Consider the following 18708-nt stretch of genomic DNA (forward strand, 5'->3'; position numbering starts at 1 on the left):
AGCTGATAAAAGCAAATGTCAACATGAATCCTACAAACAAGAGTCTAAGCATTGGGCCAACAACAAACTGACAGCAGAGAACTTGAAATATTTTTATTTATTTATTTTTTCCCAGCATCCATGCTTTCTTTTACTAAAAGGCAAGTGACTTGTAGAAATGTCAGTAACTTCAGCTCACCCAAGCAGCCCAGTACAGTTTTACATAAGAAATGTACATCACAAGTGGTGTTTGGACCAAGTCTTTGCTCTCCGCTCTACTCATACCTCATGCCCACTGCTGGCTCAGGAAATCTCTCATGGTTTTTAATAGTGTGGAGCTTTTACAAAGGAAGTTGTTTTGGAAGCCAGGAGGAAAGATCACCATCTTCACCCTCTCTTTGTTCCTATATGCATTGTGTGAAATTTCATAGAGCTTTTCTCCAAATTCCAAAGGCACCGTTTTGTCATCCTCACCGTGTATGATAAGAAGGGGAGAAGACAGGAATTTAACATTTTCATCATTGAGGGAGACTAGTTCATCTTTCCTCAGGGCATCCATAAGCATGCATTAAAATCCTGGAAGTTTCCGGTAAATCTTTAACAAGGGATAATTGATATTTGCAACCCATATGTTGGTAAATGGAGCTTCCAGGATAATAGTATCAACTGGGAATCCTTCGTCTTCTAGAACTTTTGCAGCATTTGTTGTAACTCCTGTTCCCAGAGAGTGGTCCCAGAGACACAGGGGGGTGGTACCACTTCTTGCCTTGGTCCACTCATAGACACAAATAGCATCCGAAGTCAACCCGTCCTCCGTGGGCTTACCCGTCGAGTCCCCAAACCCTCTAGAGTCAACAGACGAGACATGAAAACCACCATCACTCAGCACCTTTACTAGCTCAAGTCTATGAGGAGTAGTCCTGTGCTCTGCACTGCCATGAAGATAAACAATAATTGGGTTGCCATCATGGAGAGCTGCTTCATACCAGCTACGGCCCTTCCCCTTAGCATCCTCTCCCCGGCAGCTATGAACTGTGCGCCAGATACCCAGAATCACCCTAGGTTCAACTTTGATGTAGAAGTTCACTGTGTGAGGAATCTTTAACTCTGGTTTCTTTAAACCCACAAGAAATGGTGCTTTGAAAAGGTTGAAAAAAATCAGCATGTTCATCAGAGGAGGGAAAGTATGTTCTTTTCATGATTTACTTGTAAAGCTGGTACGCAGAGTGGAAGTTTTTCTTCTGAGTGTTGAACAGGAGTATGGGAAAGATCTCAGATTCCGCGCGACCATGTGCCACCACGCGGTCACGCAGTCCTGCTCGTCTGTCTCCACCCCACATCGCATCCCGATCCACCGCGGCCGCAGCCACGGGAGCTGCCGCCGGTAGCCCGGAGCTGCGCCTGGCCGTCTGCCTCCCCCGCGGGGGCGGCCTGAAATATTTTTAGAATAAACTAGAGATTCTGAAAGTTGGCCAGAGTGGTCCCGCTTGGGTAATACTCTGACTCCAGACAGAAGAAAATGCTCCTGGAAGAAAACAGCCACAATTTTTGTCCCTGGATTTCCACAGGGAAAGAAACCACTATAAGAAAGAGTCACCAACAAATAACAGAGTTGGTTATCAGATACAGAATATAAAATAACTGTAACTGAAAATATTTGAAAAGATGTAGCACAAAACACACATTTGTAAAACTCCAAACTCAAATACTGCATTAAACATCCATCTCAGAGCTCATGAGAAACCTAGTGGATTGGCAGGTATACGTAAGGAAATAATCCAGAATGTAATAAAAAGTAACGAGATGATGGAAGAAAAGTTAAGAGATGAAACCCAAAGAGAAAGTCACACTGATATTTGAACAGGAGTTCAAGAGAGAGGAGAGCTGTGGCAATAATTGATTAGATGAATGGCTGAGAGTTTCCTAGAAATGATTAAAAAGTACAAACTCACAAGTACAGAAAGTACCATGTATGCCATAAGACAAAGAAAGAAAAAGAAAGGAAAGGAAGAAAAAACAAGAAACCAGAAATTCTTTCTTAGACATATTTTAGTGAAACTATAGACAAAATAGCAAAGAAAAGGCAAAGTTAATTGAAGCAGACCAGGAGAAATGATAGCTCACTTACAAAGAAATGCCAGTGTGATGAGCAACAGATTTACAACTGCAAAAATAGAAACCAAAAAATGGTAGTGTAACATCTCCAAGAGACAGTTAAGGAATATCTGTGAAGCTAGAATTGTATATCCAGAAAAATAACTTCTCAAGAGACAAAGTGACATGAGGATATTCTCAGAGGAATACAAATAAACGTTTTCTTTTAATTTATTTGTTGAACTTTAAGTTGAACTTTGTTGAACTTAACAAAGAAGAAAAGTGATCCCTAAAAAAAGGCAACACACATTAGAAAATCTAAACAAACATTGTATATAAAGGAACATTAATGATAACAATTAGGGTAGAATTAAGAGGACTGAATTGAAGTGTTGTCAATAGTAACATGTAAGATGTGAGGAGTTAAAATATTATAAGTACCCATTAAAATTTCAAAATTAACCACTAAGACAATAGAAATGAGAAATTGAGTAAATTAGTTCCAAGCCAGCTGATAGAAAATATGTAATAAAGAAACAAAAATTAAATTGGTTTTTAAAAAGGCAAAAAAGAGGTGATAAAATCATATCAAGGCAAAAAGAAATTTTTATATACATGTCTATATATTATTACATATATAGACATATATATGTGTGTGAGTGTGTCATTAAAAATATTATATAAGTGGTCTAACTTGAGGTTTAAAGCAATTTTTCAGATAAGGTGCAGGTAAAATTTATTTCTATAATATTTTTAAGTGACATAATTGAAGCATGGGCACATGGAACACCCAACGCTACGTACAAGAGTATCAGAGCAACACTGGTTAAATCGTCCAACCAGAAGCTACGCGTACTCCCGTTTCCTGAGAATGGATACATAAACTCGGTAAAATGAGCAAATGCAATAGCGTTGAGGAATCTCACAAACACAGTGTTCAAGTTCAGTAAACCAGGCACAAAAGGGTGCACATTTTGTGATCCCCTTTACGTAAAATTCAATTGCTGGCCAAACTAGAGTGTGAAGTCGTGATGGTTGTTAACCCTGGAGTATGATGGGTGGTCATTGAAACGGGGCACGGAGTGAATGCCTGGGATGCTGGAAGTGTTCTGTCTGTCTGCTTTTAATCTGTGTGGTGGTTGCTTGGGTGTATTCAGTTTGTAAGAACTTATCAAGCTTAAGATTTGACTGTATATGTGTTATACTTCAATAATATGTTTTAAAAAGTCATGAGAGTTTGAAAAACTGTGTGTGTGTATGATCACATCAAAAAACAAAGCCCAGAAAAATCTCAGATGTATATTAATATTAGATTCGTATTATATTGATATTGGACAAAAAGACATAGGACAAAGGCATCATTATGGGATAAATGCATTGAGAGTCTAAAAAAATGAAATAATGTAAATATAAAGCAAGTTGTAAGTGAAGCTGAAAAACCCACTACCAAATCAGGAGTGCTCAACTGGTTTTTAAAGTATTGAAAGTTCAAAGTGATTAAAGTTTAGTTAGAAAGATACTTTGCATAAAAAAATTAATGTCTTGATTTATTGGAATAATAGAGATAGAACCCTGCACCCATGTGACATTTACAAAATTTAACTTCTTATTAGGCATAGGCAATATGTCAAGTGGCAAAAAATGGAAATATTTTATATTAATTAGTCTGCATTATAATTAAATTAGAATTTTATAAAAGTGAGGATAAATGTAAAACCTCCATACGGTAAAAGGAAAACAATGTTTTTAAATACTGCATAGATATAAGAAGAAATTACAGTAGAAATGTAAAAACATACTTGTAACTAAAAAATAATGAAAGTAGAATACACTGGTACTTGTGGAACTCAGCTAAAATAATGCTTAAAGGAAAACAAAAGCATTAAATATTACATAAGGAAGTAGGAATGAGGGAATGTTTGTGAGCTAAGCATAAATTTAAGTTTTAAAAAATAACAGAATAGATATCAAAATAATTGATGATAGGGAAAAAAATGGAGGATGTTAACTAACGAAATAGAAAACTAATCACAAAAGTGAAATCAAGAAAACAAAAGGCAAACCTCTACCAAGATGGATGGAGATGAAGGATGATTAGGAGAAGGAGATTTAGGAGCAAAAATCACTGCTATGAAGAACGAAAAGTGGGAAATGGCATAGGGCCATCAGATACTGATATTTAAATGAGATAATAAAAGCCAACAAATTTGACAATTTTGTCAGAATAGAAATATTTCTAGAAAAATGTAACATCCTGGAAGTCTTATAATAATTAAAAAGCTGAATCAGTAGCTACAAGTCATCCCATGAAGAAAACATTAGTATCAAATGTTTTAAACCTGAATTCCACTACCTTTCAAGGAACAGATTATTGTAATATTGGTCAACCTCTCCCAATAAATCAAAAAACAGCAATTCACTCCATGAGAGCACTAAAAACTCAGTGTCAAAGCAGACAAGGTGAATTAGAGAACAGAAAATTTCAGAATGAATACTATTTATGTTCCTATATTTTTCAAAGTACATAGAAGAACTCAAATACTATTAATGTTGATATTTATAGATACTTTTTATTGATCACATATTGTGTGCTAGCGCCATTCTAAGTGCTTTATATGATATGTCATTCAGTGTCACAGCAGTGAATGGGATAGGTGTGGCCCTCAGTTTAGAGACCAGATGTATGAGGGTCAGGGCAAGTACATGCCCTGCTTCAGGCTACAGGGGACACAAGTGGAACATGAGTTAGAATGCAGTCTCACACACAGTCCACACTCAGCAAGACACTCCCAGGTGATTGCTCAACTTTTGTCCTTCTAAAGCAACTTATAGTAATAGATTTTAGAATAGAGCCAGACATTCCCACCATTTATACTGATGGAAAAGAAACATAGCCATGTTTTACCCAAAATAATGGATACATTTTTTAATTCCTTTTTTTTAAACATGCTAGTTTATACTCGCTTGCTGGTTTCTTTATTTTTCAACAGTTTTGCGGTCCTCATCGAGATGGAATGTTATATTAACATATTTTTCCACATAAGATCTGAAGAGAGATTGATATAAAAATTTAGATTGCTCTAGAAAGCAGATGCGATGATTACATTAAGAGAATGATTTGCTCATGAATGTGACATCCTTATAGTAGTCTATACACAACCACCATAAGCAAATGTTTGTGCAAATGACTTGAACAGTAAAATCTGATATATCAAACAGTACTCTTTAGATCTTGTAATGCATCTGTCAAATCACTTAATCTATTGTTAGAATATCTTTGATTCTATAAAACTCCAGGAATGATAATTGAGAGAGAGAGAGAGATCACAGGTAAGGACAATTGGCATTATAACCATGCAGACATATTTGTCCTGTAAAAAGTAGATTTGTATTGATTTCCTATTAGACCTGTAAAAGTATATGGTTCAATTTTTAAAGATATTTGAATTATGTATTGCTCTCATGCCATTTTCAGGTGATCACACTGAAACAAAATAGAAGGCATTAAGCCTAGCATCTCTTTTCTGTAAAATGGAATTACTTTTCCGAAATCATTGCAATGGTAAAGTCCTTTGTTTTCCATTTTTGGACTTTTCATTTTATAGTGAATGTTTCTCTGTGTATGTCGTGGAATTACTACATTAAAATCCAGTGAACATAGCAAGCAGTGATGAGGAGTCAAATCAGTGTAGAGTCTGATTTTATACATTTTAAAGGAAGTACATTTTTCTACCTTCAAGCAGTATATGGAGCTAAAGAAGAGGTATGTCCTCATTTGTATCAGTGAAGATGAAGAGCAATTAAACAGTTGTGTCAAATAATACAAGCAGATTTCCATCAGTTATGTTCACATAGAAACGTATGGAGTTTTTCATAGGTGAAGTTAAATTTTCACTTCCTACTATTTTTGAACAAAATTATCTCGAAGTTTTTATTGTAGTACTTAGTTCTGTACTTGAGTGTCAGTGATGAGTAGCTGGTATGTTTTTTACTCCTTCCCAAGCTAGGAAAGTAACAAGTCTTGTAAAAGAGAAATGGGAAGAGTTACAGTAGTAGACGATGCTCCTATGATATTCTACTAAAAGTAGCCTGTAAAAAGAACTCTGTCCATTTCCAAATGTACAAGCTCAAGCCAGGCTCTTGAAGGTCTGAAGGTCATCCATAGGACTTGTACTGAATTCTACACTCCGAAAGTATCTCTCATAAATAACCACAAAATGGATTTATGTTACCTTAAACTCTCTCATCACTGACCACCAAGATATATAAAAACACACATTAATGATTTATGTGCCCCAAATCTCCTTGGCAGGAAAAAAAAATAAGAGAACAAAAATCAGACAGAAAACTCAGACTATTTTCCTTTAGCATGTATGCTCAATAGATCAGGAAGGGGAGGAGCTACACTTGAAAAGTACTTGTATTAACGTAAGTCAAAACACCTCAGACCTGAGAACTTAAATTTCTGTTTTCTGAATCCCAAACCGAATGTTTTATTTCTGCATTCTAAATCCCATACACTAAATATTTGAGAAAAAGGCGACATCCACTTGATTACAATAGCTTTTTTGCTACACACAATTGGAGAACAATAGAAAATTCTGTTTTTCATTCAATAAACAAAACTTTATTTAGTACCATCTCAATGCCAGACACTATAGACTGTGAAGTTTAATAGTGAGTGAAGGACATTGATAGTTAAAAAGGTGATTGCAATATAGTTGGTTCACCATCTTATCTTAGTTTCAGATGTACAACATAGTGATTCAAGATTTTTATAGATTATACTCCATTTAAAGTTATTATAAAATAATGGCTATATCTCCCTGTGCTGCACAATATACCCTTGTATCTTATTTATTTTATACATAGTAGTTTGTGTCTCTTAATCCCCTGCCCCATCTTGCTCCTCCCCCCCCACTGCCCACTGGTAACCACCAGTTTGTTCTCTATATATGTGAGTCTGTTTCTGTTCTGTTACATACATTTGTTTTATTTTTTTAGATTCCACATATAGGTCTGTCTGACTTATTTCATTAAAAAAAGAAGGTGATTTGAATAAGGTGTGATGATCACTTTCCCAGAGCACAAAGAAAGGCTGGGCTTAGGCATTGTAGAAAAAGCTTCCAGAAGGTTCTGAGGAAATGGGGGTGAGCAGAAGGTAGAACTACCATGCCCCTCCCCACGCCAGTGATGGATAATTTTATGTGTCAGCTTGACTGGGCTAAGAGTTGCCCAGATAGCTGGTGAAGCATTTTTTCTGGGTGTTGTTTGTGAGAGTGATTCCAGAGGTATTAGCATTTGAGTCATTAGGTTGAATAAAGACATCACTCACCGATGCAGGTAGCCAACATCCCATTCATTAAGGGCCTGAAGAGAAGAAAAAGCAGAGGAAAGGCAGATTTGTTCTCTGCATGAGCTGGGCATCCCTCTTCTCCTGTGCTCAGGACAGGAGTACTCCTGGGTCTTGGGCCTTTGGACTGGCAATGGTTCTCAGGCCTTCACGTTTGGGCCGGAACCACACCACAGCCCTTCTGGGCTTCCTGCTTGCAGATGGCAGATTGTGGGACTTAGCCTCCATAGTCATTCATAGCCTTACAATAAGTCCCTTTCTATGTATCTATATATGTCCTATTGGTTTGTTTTCTCTAGAGAACCTTGATCAATACATCCCCAAAGGAGAGCCACCAACTGAGGGCTGTGGGAAAGAGAACACACCAGGAACAGGTAGCTCAAAGGAAACAAATGTGGTCACAGGAAGTGTGAGAGAGGGAGCAGACCCCATCACGTGGAGTCGCTTAGCCGAGCTTGGAACTGAGTCTGAGGAAAATCATTTGCCAGTTAAGTGTTTAAACAAGGACACTTATGATCTAGAAGTGTCCCTGTGGCTAAGATTTGGAAAATTAATTAGAGGAGACAAGGAGAGTGGCTACAAGTCACGGATATGGGAAGGGCTGGATGGTGAATGCCTAAGGAAGAAGATATGCTTCCAGCTGTGAATGTGTGATTCGGATAAGAGAGAATAAATTGCTGGTGGTCTGTGCTGCATGTGAGGCCCACAGGGGAGTGGGTGGGAGGAGGGTTTGATAACAAGGACGGATGCTTCCTGAGGGTATGAATAGCTGCATTAGTCAGAGTACTCCAGAGAAACAAACCAATAGGATATGCATATACGTAGAGAGGTTACTTGTAAGAAATTGGCTCAGGTAATTGTGGGGGCTGAAATGTTCAAATCTGCAGTGTAGGCTGGCAGGCTGGAGACCCAGGAGGCACTCTGATGCAGATGACTTCTGAATGCAGTCTGCAGAAGAATTCCTTGTGCTTGAGGCAGCCAGTGTTTTTGTTCTATTCCGGCCTTCAACTGGCTGGATGATCCCCACACACATTATACAGAGCAATCAGCTCAAAGTTAACCAATTTAAATACATAAATCTCATCCCAAAACACCCTTTCAGTTGACACATAAAATTAACCATCATGAGGCCACACTTTGTCAACTTGGCACTCATATGCATCTCCTTAAACCATACTTAATCTCCAAATAAAGACAATAACAAAGTCATAATTTCAGCTAACATGATACAACTGTCCTGCATACACCCGAAAATGTACTAACACTTTCCCAGAGGAGGACGAAAAGTCTTTTCATGATGTTTATTCTTCTCCTTGATATTTCAAAACTACAACATTACGATGAAAACCTTACAATACTTAAATACTATGATATAAAATCAGTATATCTTATGTTCCTCGATAAAGGGATAAAGAAGGACGAAAGCCAAGATGCTTAACACGCACACACACTCATAACAAAATAAGGAGGAAATAGTCATGACGGTTATGGTACTCATTTCTGAAGCAGGTCATGTGCTGGAGCTGGTATTTATAACTACTTTCCTCTACTACTCATTCACTTTGCTTCAATAAGCACCTCAGCTGGTCATGGTTCTCTGCCTGGTGGGGTGACCCAGGCTTTCATTCCTGAGGGGTCTGGGCCATTAGTACTCCTGCCTGGATTGGGTTTTTGTAGTTTTCCATTGGCCTTAACCACAGGGCATGGTAATACTAAGAAACACCCTAGGGATCTCCTGTATTCCAGACATACTCTTCATTACCTCCATTGTGGAGTAGACCTCCAATTTCCCCTTGGAAGACAGGATTAGTCATCCCAGCCAGCAGAGTAAGTACTGCCTTTTTTGCCTGTTGATTCACAGGCATGAGGAATCCAAGGTGGCTGGGGAGAAGTCTTCACTTGTGGTTCAACTGAGCCTTTGTCATGTCTCCTTCCCTTTTGTAACAAAGACATCTAGGCCAACAGAGTATAAGGTAATGGGAAGAGGAAGTAATGATTGTTCTAGTAGGTGACCAGGGTTATAGTGAGTGGTGCCACTCCCATTTCCACCCCTTGACCCCTGGACCCATCAATCCTGGCTGTCGGAGAAGTAACACTGTATTTTGGATGCTGATTCAGAGCATATACAGTCTCCTGGAGAAACTTTCCCCATTTCTGCAAAGTATTTCCACCAGCTGAGATTGTAAATGAGTCTTCGAAAGGCCAATTTACTTTCTCTCAAGACAGCTCCTTCAAAATAAGGGGAAACATGGTAAGACCAGTGAATTCCAGGCGCAGAGGCTCAATGCTGCTCCTCATTTCCTATGAAGTTAGTTCCTTGATCAGAAACAGTGCAGGGTGGAATATAATGATGGTGGATAAGCATTCTGTAAGTTCACAGACAGTAGTGTTAGCAGAAGCATTGTGTGCAAGGAAGGCAAATTCATATCCAGAGGGAGGGTCTATTCCACGAAGAACAAAATGTTGCCTGTTTTTGGATGGAAGTTGTCCAATGTAACCAACTTGCTACCAGGTAGCTGGCTGATCACCCCGGGAAATGGCACCACATGAGGGACTCAGTGTTGGTCTCTGTGCTGGCAGATTGGGCACCCAGCAGTGGCCATGGCCAGTGCAGCCTTGGTGAGTGGCAGCCCACATTGCTGAGTCTGTGCTTAATCTCCATGTCTGCCACCACTTTGTTCACGAGCCCACTGGGTGATGACAGGGGTGGTTGGGAAAAAAGGAGGCTCATATCCACAGAATGGTCATACCGTTCACTTGATTATTAAAATCCTCCTCTGTTGAGGTCACCCTTTGGTGAACATTGACAGGAAACAAACATCTTTCCATTTTTGTCCACTCAGCTCTATCCACATACCTCTTCCCTAGTCTTCCTTGTCACAGATTTTCCAATCATGTTCTTTCCATGGATGTTTCCTTGACTATCCAGACAAGCCATTGGTCACAGCCCATGAATCAGTACATAACTGTGCATCTGTTCATCTTTCCTTCCAAACAAAATGAACGATCAGTTTCAGGGCTTGATGTCCTGTCCACTGGGAAGATTTTCCTTCACCACTGTCCTTCAAGATTGTCCCAGGAAGTGGTCATAACGCTACAGCTGTCCACTTTTCAGTAGTTCTGGCATGGTATACAGAACCATCTGTAAACCAGGCCTGAGTCTTCTTTTCCTCTGTCAATGGTCACAGGGACCCCTAGGTGCAGGTTGGGAGAGAGAAAGCAGTATAACAGGAGTGGGGTCCATGGGCATTTAGGCCACTTCTTCAGGTAACTTACTTGTGCCTTCAGGCTCTGTTCAAGCCTGATTTCATACACACCACTTGCATTTGGTGATGGAAGGCTGCTATCACCCCCAGCTTCATGGTTTGTTGGGTCAGATAACACCCAGCTCGTGGTGGGCAGCTCAGGTCATGTGGTGACCTGGTGGCCCATGGTTAAGCATTCAGCCTCTACTGAGGCCGAGTAGCAGACCCCAAACTGTGTCTTAAAAAGAAGGTAGTTATCTGTGGAGAATGGCAGGGCTTAGCTCCAAACTCAGAACAACCTGTGCTGTGATTCACCTACTGGGGACAAAGGCTCCAAACGGCATCCCTACCTGCCACTGACACCCCAGGCACCTTTGGCTCTGCTGATCCTGTGGCCCAAGAAGCAGAGAAGCTTGCATGGCAGCCTGGGCCTACTGCAGAGCCTACTCTTGTTTTGAGCCTCACTCAAAACTAGTAGCTTTTACCTAGTGAGATGAAAGAGCTGGGGTAACACATCTGAATGAGAAATATGTTGCCTCCAAAATCCAAATAGACCCACTAGGTATTATATCTCCTTTTGGCTTTGGAAGGGCCTTTTGAAACAACTTCCCCTTCACTTTAAAAGGGATATTGTGACATGCTCCACCCTAGTTTTGGTACCAAAATCTGATCTGTATTAGTGCAGGTTCTCCAGCGAAACAGAATCTGTGGAATCTAACTCTATCTATCTATCTATCTATCTATCTATCTATCTATCTATCTATCTATCTATCTGGAGATATATATATAGATAGATAGATAGATAGATATATCTATATCACTATATCTATCTCTATATCTCTATATCTGTCTCTAGATAGATAAGTAGTGAGAATAAGAAATTGGCTTGCACAATTATGGGGTCTGGAGAGTCCAAAAAATGTAGTATGTTCTATCAGGCTGGAAACCCAGGAAAGCTCATTCCAGTCTGAAGGACAACAGGCTGGTGACCTAGGAGAGCAGATGGTGTAGGTGAAGTGTGAAGGTACACTACTAGAGATCTCCCTCTGCTTAAGAAACCCAGACTTTTTGTGCTCTTCAGGCCTTCAACTGACTGGATGAAGCCCACCCACATTAAAAAGGCAATCTGCATTACTCAACATTCATTGATGTAAATCTCAATCTCATTCAAAAATACCCTATAAGTTGACACATAAGTATAACCATCTTAATAGTCAACCTTCATAATGAATTTTAGGGATTCGGAAAAATCCATTTATTAAAATAGAATTATATATTTTATGTGCAAATCTCAAACTTGTAACACTGGAAATATTCCTTCTGGTGAATTCCTATAACAATATTAAACATTATTTGAGTGAAAAATTTTTCATTATTTAAATTTTATGTCTAGTTCTTCAGTTGTTTCTAACAAATGTCAGGCCTTTATAAGCCATAAAAATGCATTAATTATATGTTTCTTTTCTTTCATTTTCCTCTTCCTTCCTTCCTTTCTTCCTTCCTTCCTTCCTTCCTTCCTTCCTTCCTTCCTTCCTTCCTTCCTTCCTTCCTTCCTTTCTTTCTTTCTTTCTTTCTTTCTTTCTTTCTTTCTTTCTTTCTTTCTTTCTTTCTTTCTTTCTTTCTTTCTTTCTTTCTTTCTTTCTTTCTTTCTTTCTCTTTCTTTCTTTTCCTGAAAGTATTCTTACAGAGAATTTAGATCCTTACTAATTAAAGTGACACTCTTGGCCCTGAAGCACTAGCATTTTCTGAGAACTTGTTAGAAATGCAAAATCTCAAGACCCTCCCCAGACTGAATGTATAGAGTCTGCATTTTAATAAGATTCCCCAAAAGATTTATGTACACCTTAAAATTTGAAAAAAAAAAAAATCACTGGATTAGTTTAGCAGTTCTAAAGAATGCCTGTCTCTGGGTTCTGGGCAAGACCCAAATGAAGCAGAGTGGAAGGGGAATGATTGATAGACATTGTTTTGTTTTGTTTAGTTTTAATAAATTTAAAGTTTCCCAGGTGATGCCACTAGGATTGAGAACCAGTGACGTAGTAAATTCTTCATCATAGAGACGAAGAAACAGAATTGGTGACTTTTCAAAGTATTCACTGATATTTATGTCAGAACCAGAACTAGGCATAATTCAACCTGTTGTAGGTAAATTCTGATTGATTGAGAGAGAAAAGGAGAGATGGAGAGAGAGAGAGAGAGAGAGAGAGAGAGAGAGAGAGAGAGATTTAAGTGAAATAAGACCAGTATGAGAAGTTCTATGAAAACAGAGAACTAAAAATAGAAAATTATTTTACAAGTACCCAGAATGGCATCATGATATCCAAACAAAATTCAGTTCCTACTGTACTGGAGACAAAGATGAGTGATTAGGTCAAGAATCCCCTCACAAAAAGGGTTTTATATATTTTGAATTCTTATAACTACATGCAAAATTAAAGTATCATAGAATTGCCTTGTCCATCCATAAGATTATATATAAAATGGAACTTCAGCATTGGATAAGTATCTTATAGGTAAAACATATATCTAATATCAACTAAATAGATAGTTTTGCTCCTTTAGTTTTGAAGCCTAGCATTCTGAAGAAGGCATCATCCCTTCTACACTTGTACTTTGCCTTAAATTTCATTCTAAACCCATTTATTATCTCAGTTGATATAATTTGTGTCAACATAAATGTTTCTGGTTTCATTTTATGTAGCTCAACATCACAATATAATTTCTTGATCTTTATTTCATTTTAGAAGAGAATGAGGAGGGGATTTACATGTACATATTTTTAGAAAGAGTGCTTCAGAGGCGGAACACCCCTCTTTCTTCATGTGAGGCTCCTGTATGAATAGAAGAGTGGTCACACAGCAACACGTACAGAGCTTTATTTTTCTGTTTCTCATAAGTGATGTATTGTCCACAGGCGCATTTCCAAGCATTATTCTTTCATCAGCGGAATGACTTATTTTCATAACAAGCCCTTTTCTCTTGCAAAAGTTGAATAATAACACATGTTATTCCTTTCAGCCTTCTTCCCCACTGCCTGCAGAATGTAAATTATTACTAATGCAACTTTCCCACCAGATAAGTATTGCCTTGGGTGTATGAAAGATCATCATTTGAAAATTAAAATCCACACAAATATGCTAGAGCTAAATAACCTAGAGTCTAGATTTAAGTCAAGAAAGGATTGTGTTTAAATAATGTCTTTAAAAATTTCAACTATTTCTTTAGTAGGTATTTTGCCAGGATTATAACAAACCACTCCAAGGAGCTTATATAAGACTAGAGCTTAAGCAAGTGAATACTGGAAGATTCAGTTATGCACATTAAACTAATCCTGTTGCACTGCGCAAACCCTTGTAACATAATTTTAAATCTAGATTACATTATTGGATATATAAACTAACACTTTCAAATGTATATCATTCATAAACTAGATAAACAAGTCATAACTTTTTCATTCTGTAATTTGAACACATCTCACATTAATTTACAGTTTTTGAGAAAGTAAGAAAGGAAGTAAAGAAAGAGGGTAAAAGACAGGCCTTGAAATCAGACAGAACTGGATGTAAACCTTGCTTTTGCCTCTTATTTGCTGAGTGACCCTACACGTTAGTTTATTTCTTTGAGCCTCTATTTCCACAATTGCCAAATATTGTAATAACAGCTGTGACCTAATGGTACAGCAGGTCTAGAGAACCTGGATTGCCATAGGTGCACAATAAGTGATAACTTGTTGATTCTTAATAAAGCGCACTGAAATGCTGAAAGCTATCAGAAACAATCATATGTGAGAGAAGGAACAAAATAGGGAAGAATATGATGATTCTGTATGCCTGATAAGAAGGCAGAGTAAAGAGAAGGGGGTATAGAGTTTATAGAAAATATTGAGGGGTTCAAACGATTTTTGGTCTATTTTACCATTTGTGGTAAAAAATGGTAAAATGACTGAATATTTCTCAACCTTGCTTCTCTTCAGATTTACCTAGAGATTTTAAAAAAGTGAAGGTGCCTATACCTCCACATTAACCTGCTAAATCCTGAGTTTTGATGTTGACAAGAACTAGCAACATTCAAGTAAATAGATACATATTGACACTGTAGAGTAACATTTCAGAACACTGGACTTAGAAAGATATTAAAAGTTCTGGAGAGAAAGAAAGATCAAATAAAAGGCTCAGGGAACAGAATGCGTCAGACTTCTAACAGCAACCTTGGAAACCAGACGTCAGTGGAGCAGTGCCTTCAAATATAGACAGAAAATGATTTACAACTTAGATTCCTAGTCAAACTCAGCCACGTGTGAGCACAGAATAAGGGTGTTGTCCGATATGTAAGATCTCTAAACATTTTCTTCCCTTCCTTCCTTCCTTTTCTAGAAAGCTACTTGAGATGTTTTCCCCCAAAGGAAGGAACGTACCAGGAAAGAGGAAGACTTGCTGCACCAAAAAAATGGGTACTCAACACAGGAGATAAGCAAAGGGAATGTTGGGAAAACAATGAGAAAGGAGCATGAGAGGTAACTTTGCACCAGGCATAGGGGACCTTCAGTCCAGCCTAGAGCAGTTAGTTCAGGAGAAAGGGTGAGGCCTGTCATCACCACAGCCTCTGTCCTTGGATGATTGTTCTGACTTGATGAAACTACTGGAGGATACGCTCCACCCAAACTAAAACAAGAAAGGAGAAAACTTCACACACAGGAAGTAAGGTATGCGACGTAGGATGACAGTAGTCAAGGGAACTCAAACGTAGACAGCTGGGAGCAAACCTAGAGAACGCAGGAGAAGAAAGGTCTCCAGGAGGAAGACCTCCAAGGAAAGTTTGTAATTCACGGTTTCTTGAATTTTATTATTTTGGGAAAACTGTACTGAGAGGATAATAGAAGATGTTGGAAGATGTAATATGCACAAAGAAGCCTAAGCAAATAAAACAAATAAACAAGGAAATACTTAACTTCAGGACAAATTGAAAACAAGGTAAATGTGATCCTTTTATGCCACAATGGCACGTTTTAATAATATAAACACTGAATACTGCTTTAACCCCCAAATTTAATGGAATTATAATAGGAGAAGGAGGGAGGCAGATAAAGGTGTTGGCAATGGAAGAGAGCTAATCCTTCATTTACCCTAACAGGGCATCAGTAGATAACATCTAAAATTAATAAATCCAGTGAGACAGTAATTTATTTATAACATATATAATTATGAGGACTAAACAACCAGAGTTGAGCTGAGAGGTGGCTTTTGGAGAGGAAGACATAGGGGCAGGAAGTGATGCAGTAGAGAACCCTTTAGCTATAGCCCATTATGTTTACTAATTTAACTTTGTAAGTTATTGCTTACAGATACTGCTTTGATGAAATAAAATTCAGTGAAAATATCCATAATGCAGCTTTTAAGCCTCTTAGACGTTATTGGGCTGGCTTCTCTGAGTAATGACAATCTGTTTCAGTGATGCCCAGTTGTGTTTGTACTTTGACCCTTGTGCAGCAATGTGACCCTCACAAATAGGGCGGGTATTTACCGTGCATGAAACCCTGCTGCTTGGCAGCCCTGACCCACCACATAAATTCAGATGGAAACACAGAGGATGAGGCATTGTTGAATTCATCTGTAGATAAAGACAGTCTTTCTTTTTTCTGCAAACAGGAGGCTGCCTAGCAACCATTATCCTGCACGCTGAGGAGAGGCTAGACCCCATATTTCCCTTTTTGAACCTAGTATGAAATCCAGCATAACAAAAATTAGAATCTATATCCCTGTTTAGTTTGGAATTATTTTACTCCTATCAAATCCGACTTTCTTAGAAATCAAAGCTACAGGAAAAAAAAGAAAAATACATGTAAGGAGAAACAAGTGCATTAAATTACCTGCAGTGTGTAAACATTATTTTTCTTTCTAACTGGTTTAATCATTTCAAAATAATATGTGCAAATCCAATGCTGAACAATAAGCCAATGATGGAAAGCATGCACGGTTTTGGAAGTTGAAGTTGAGTGAATTCCATTATGCTTCATTGCATTATCCTTTCCACTTGAGTCAATGTACTGTACTCCATTTGGACTTAGTCATGCTACAGTTTGCCTGTCAGAAAATTTGCATTTCTGTGATCAAAATGAAAGATGTGTTTGAGATTTATTGGAAAAGTGGGTGTAGAAAAGGCTTTATGTGCTTCTGAGATCATGTCTCTTTTATGATGATTTGTAAAGAGCTTTGGAAACAAGGTACAAAGCTTCTAGGTGTGTCAGAAGCAAACCGCTAGTCCTGGTGGGTGCAAAATTCACTCTCAATTACACACACTCCATTAACTCTTTACCCAGAATGAGTCATGACTGCTTCTCTTTAGTCTGAAAATTAAGGTTAACAAAAGCAAGAATCTTTTCTTTTTTTCTCTTTCTGAACTTTGGGCATCTGACAACTAATAAAAATTCATTAAAGTATTAAACCTCGTCAACTCTTTTTCTTAATTTATGAAAGCCTATAGTCATTTATGTATCAAATGGAGGCCCCCTGGCAGCTGTAATAAAGCAGATTGGAATGAGTTCAAGGAAAAAATATGAAATGCTTTGTGACTTGCCTACCCTAAGTCTGTGGGTAGATATTTTCCTGAAGCAACCTGGCTTCTTTCACAGGAACTCAGCAGTCTCGTTATGTGTTCTTGATTGTTCTACAAACCAGCCTCCCTCCGGTGAAGCCAAAGCACTCCAAAGTGTCACTCTGCCTCTAGAAAATGTCCTGGTTTGGGCAGGAGTTAACTCTTATTTTGCATTAAAAAAAATCTTCTATCTCCTATCATCACCATCAAAGTTCGCTTTGTAACAAACTGTGAAAATGATATAAGACCTAATATAATAGCACACACTGTCGGGTACTGTAAACATTCATTGTTAATGACAGCGTGAGCTCTGAAAGCCACTTCTTTCTTCTGGACCTAAGGGCAATCGTGAATCCAGTACTTTTGATCTTCTGGCTAAGAATCTTTACAGCAAATCAGCACCGCGCCTGGGAGAACGTGGAGATGTGATCTTCTGTCAGAAAAAGAATAGAAACTAGTAATGCAAGTCCTGTTCCACTTAACTGGTTGACTGTTCAGACCACGGGTGAAAGTCATCCCCCCGGAGGGAGGAAAACATATACCAGCTGGAATACTTAAGACTTGCCCTAGCTTTTCATTTCCAATAAAGGGATACAATTACTTTTCAGGTGGCAGAAATGACATTCTCAAGCTGGTTATTGCTAGAGGTTTTCCCCCCCCGAGATTCCTTCATGCTTTTGTGCAGTAAGCAACAGGCTCCGTATTAAACTGGGAGCCCGAGTCTGAGAGCAGTAAGAAAGCTTCCCTAGAAACGCTACACTTACCCCCAAATTCTGCTCACCTCAGTGGGGATTTACCATAATAAATCAGTGTGTGCTCAGGATTGCCAGGGTGAACAATGAATCATAATAATTCTCCTACCATTCAGAGAGCTCTCAATTCTTAGGAGATCTGCAATCACATTTAAAAGACAAAGGTGTTAATGAGGTTTATAAATTAAGTGAAAGCAGGATAGTTATGTCCTACCTGGTGATAAAGGCTGGGATGGCTAATATCATTAAGGGAAATTAAATACTTTCTTAGATTGTAAAGACAAATTGAATAAAAATATTACTGGAAACAAGGGCTCTTTTGTTATAGTGCCCTTTAATTATGGGGAGGACCCTCGAATGCTGGCTGGGCTTACCCTGAGCCTACCCTTGGCTCTGAGTTTTGAAAGGTGTGAGGATCTGTGGGCAGCTGTGGGCTGTAGGCCATGGAGAAGGGGGCAGTGTTTACCCTAGTGTTTCCTGAGCAGCCTCTGCTATAGCACCTGGATCATAGTCTATGAAATTATACTATTCTCCTCTTGCCCAGTCACTGCACCTGCATCTTTTTGAGACAAGGCTGTATACCTGTTAGATTTCTTATTGGACCCTTTATCCATGAGCATATGACACACACATTCTGGCATGCCAATAAATGGGATAAATTTAGGAAAATATCAAAAGAAATAAAAAGAGGTTT

At 38.5% G+C, this 18708-nt stretch overlaps 1 protein-coding gene across 1 annotated transcript; it reads right to left on the reverse strand.

Moving 5' to 3' along the window:
* Positions 1-265: 265 nt before the first annotated feature.
* Positions 266-7436, reverse strand: LOC133097050 (protein ABHD12B-like). Its single transcript, XM_061199030.1, is given in 3 exon segments — positions 266-1020; positions 1252-1410; positions 7409-7436. Coding segments are annotated over 3 exon segments (942 nt in total).
* Positions 7437-18708: the final 11272 nt, after the last annotated feature.

The sequence above is a fragment of the Eubalaena glacialis genome, chromosome 8, assembly GCF_028564815.1.
Source record: "Eubalaena glacialis isolate mEubGla1 chromosome 8, mEubGla1.1.hap2.+ XY, whole genome shotgun sequence".
NCBI classification, from domain to species: domain Eukaryota; kingdom Metazoa; phylum Chordata; class Mammalia; order Artiodactyla; family Balaenidae; genus Eubalaena; species Eubalaena glacialis.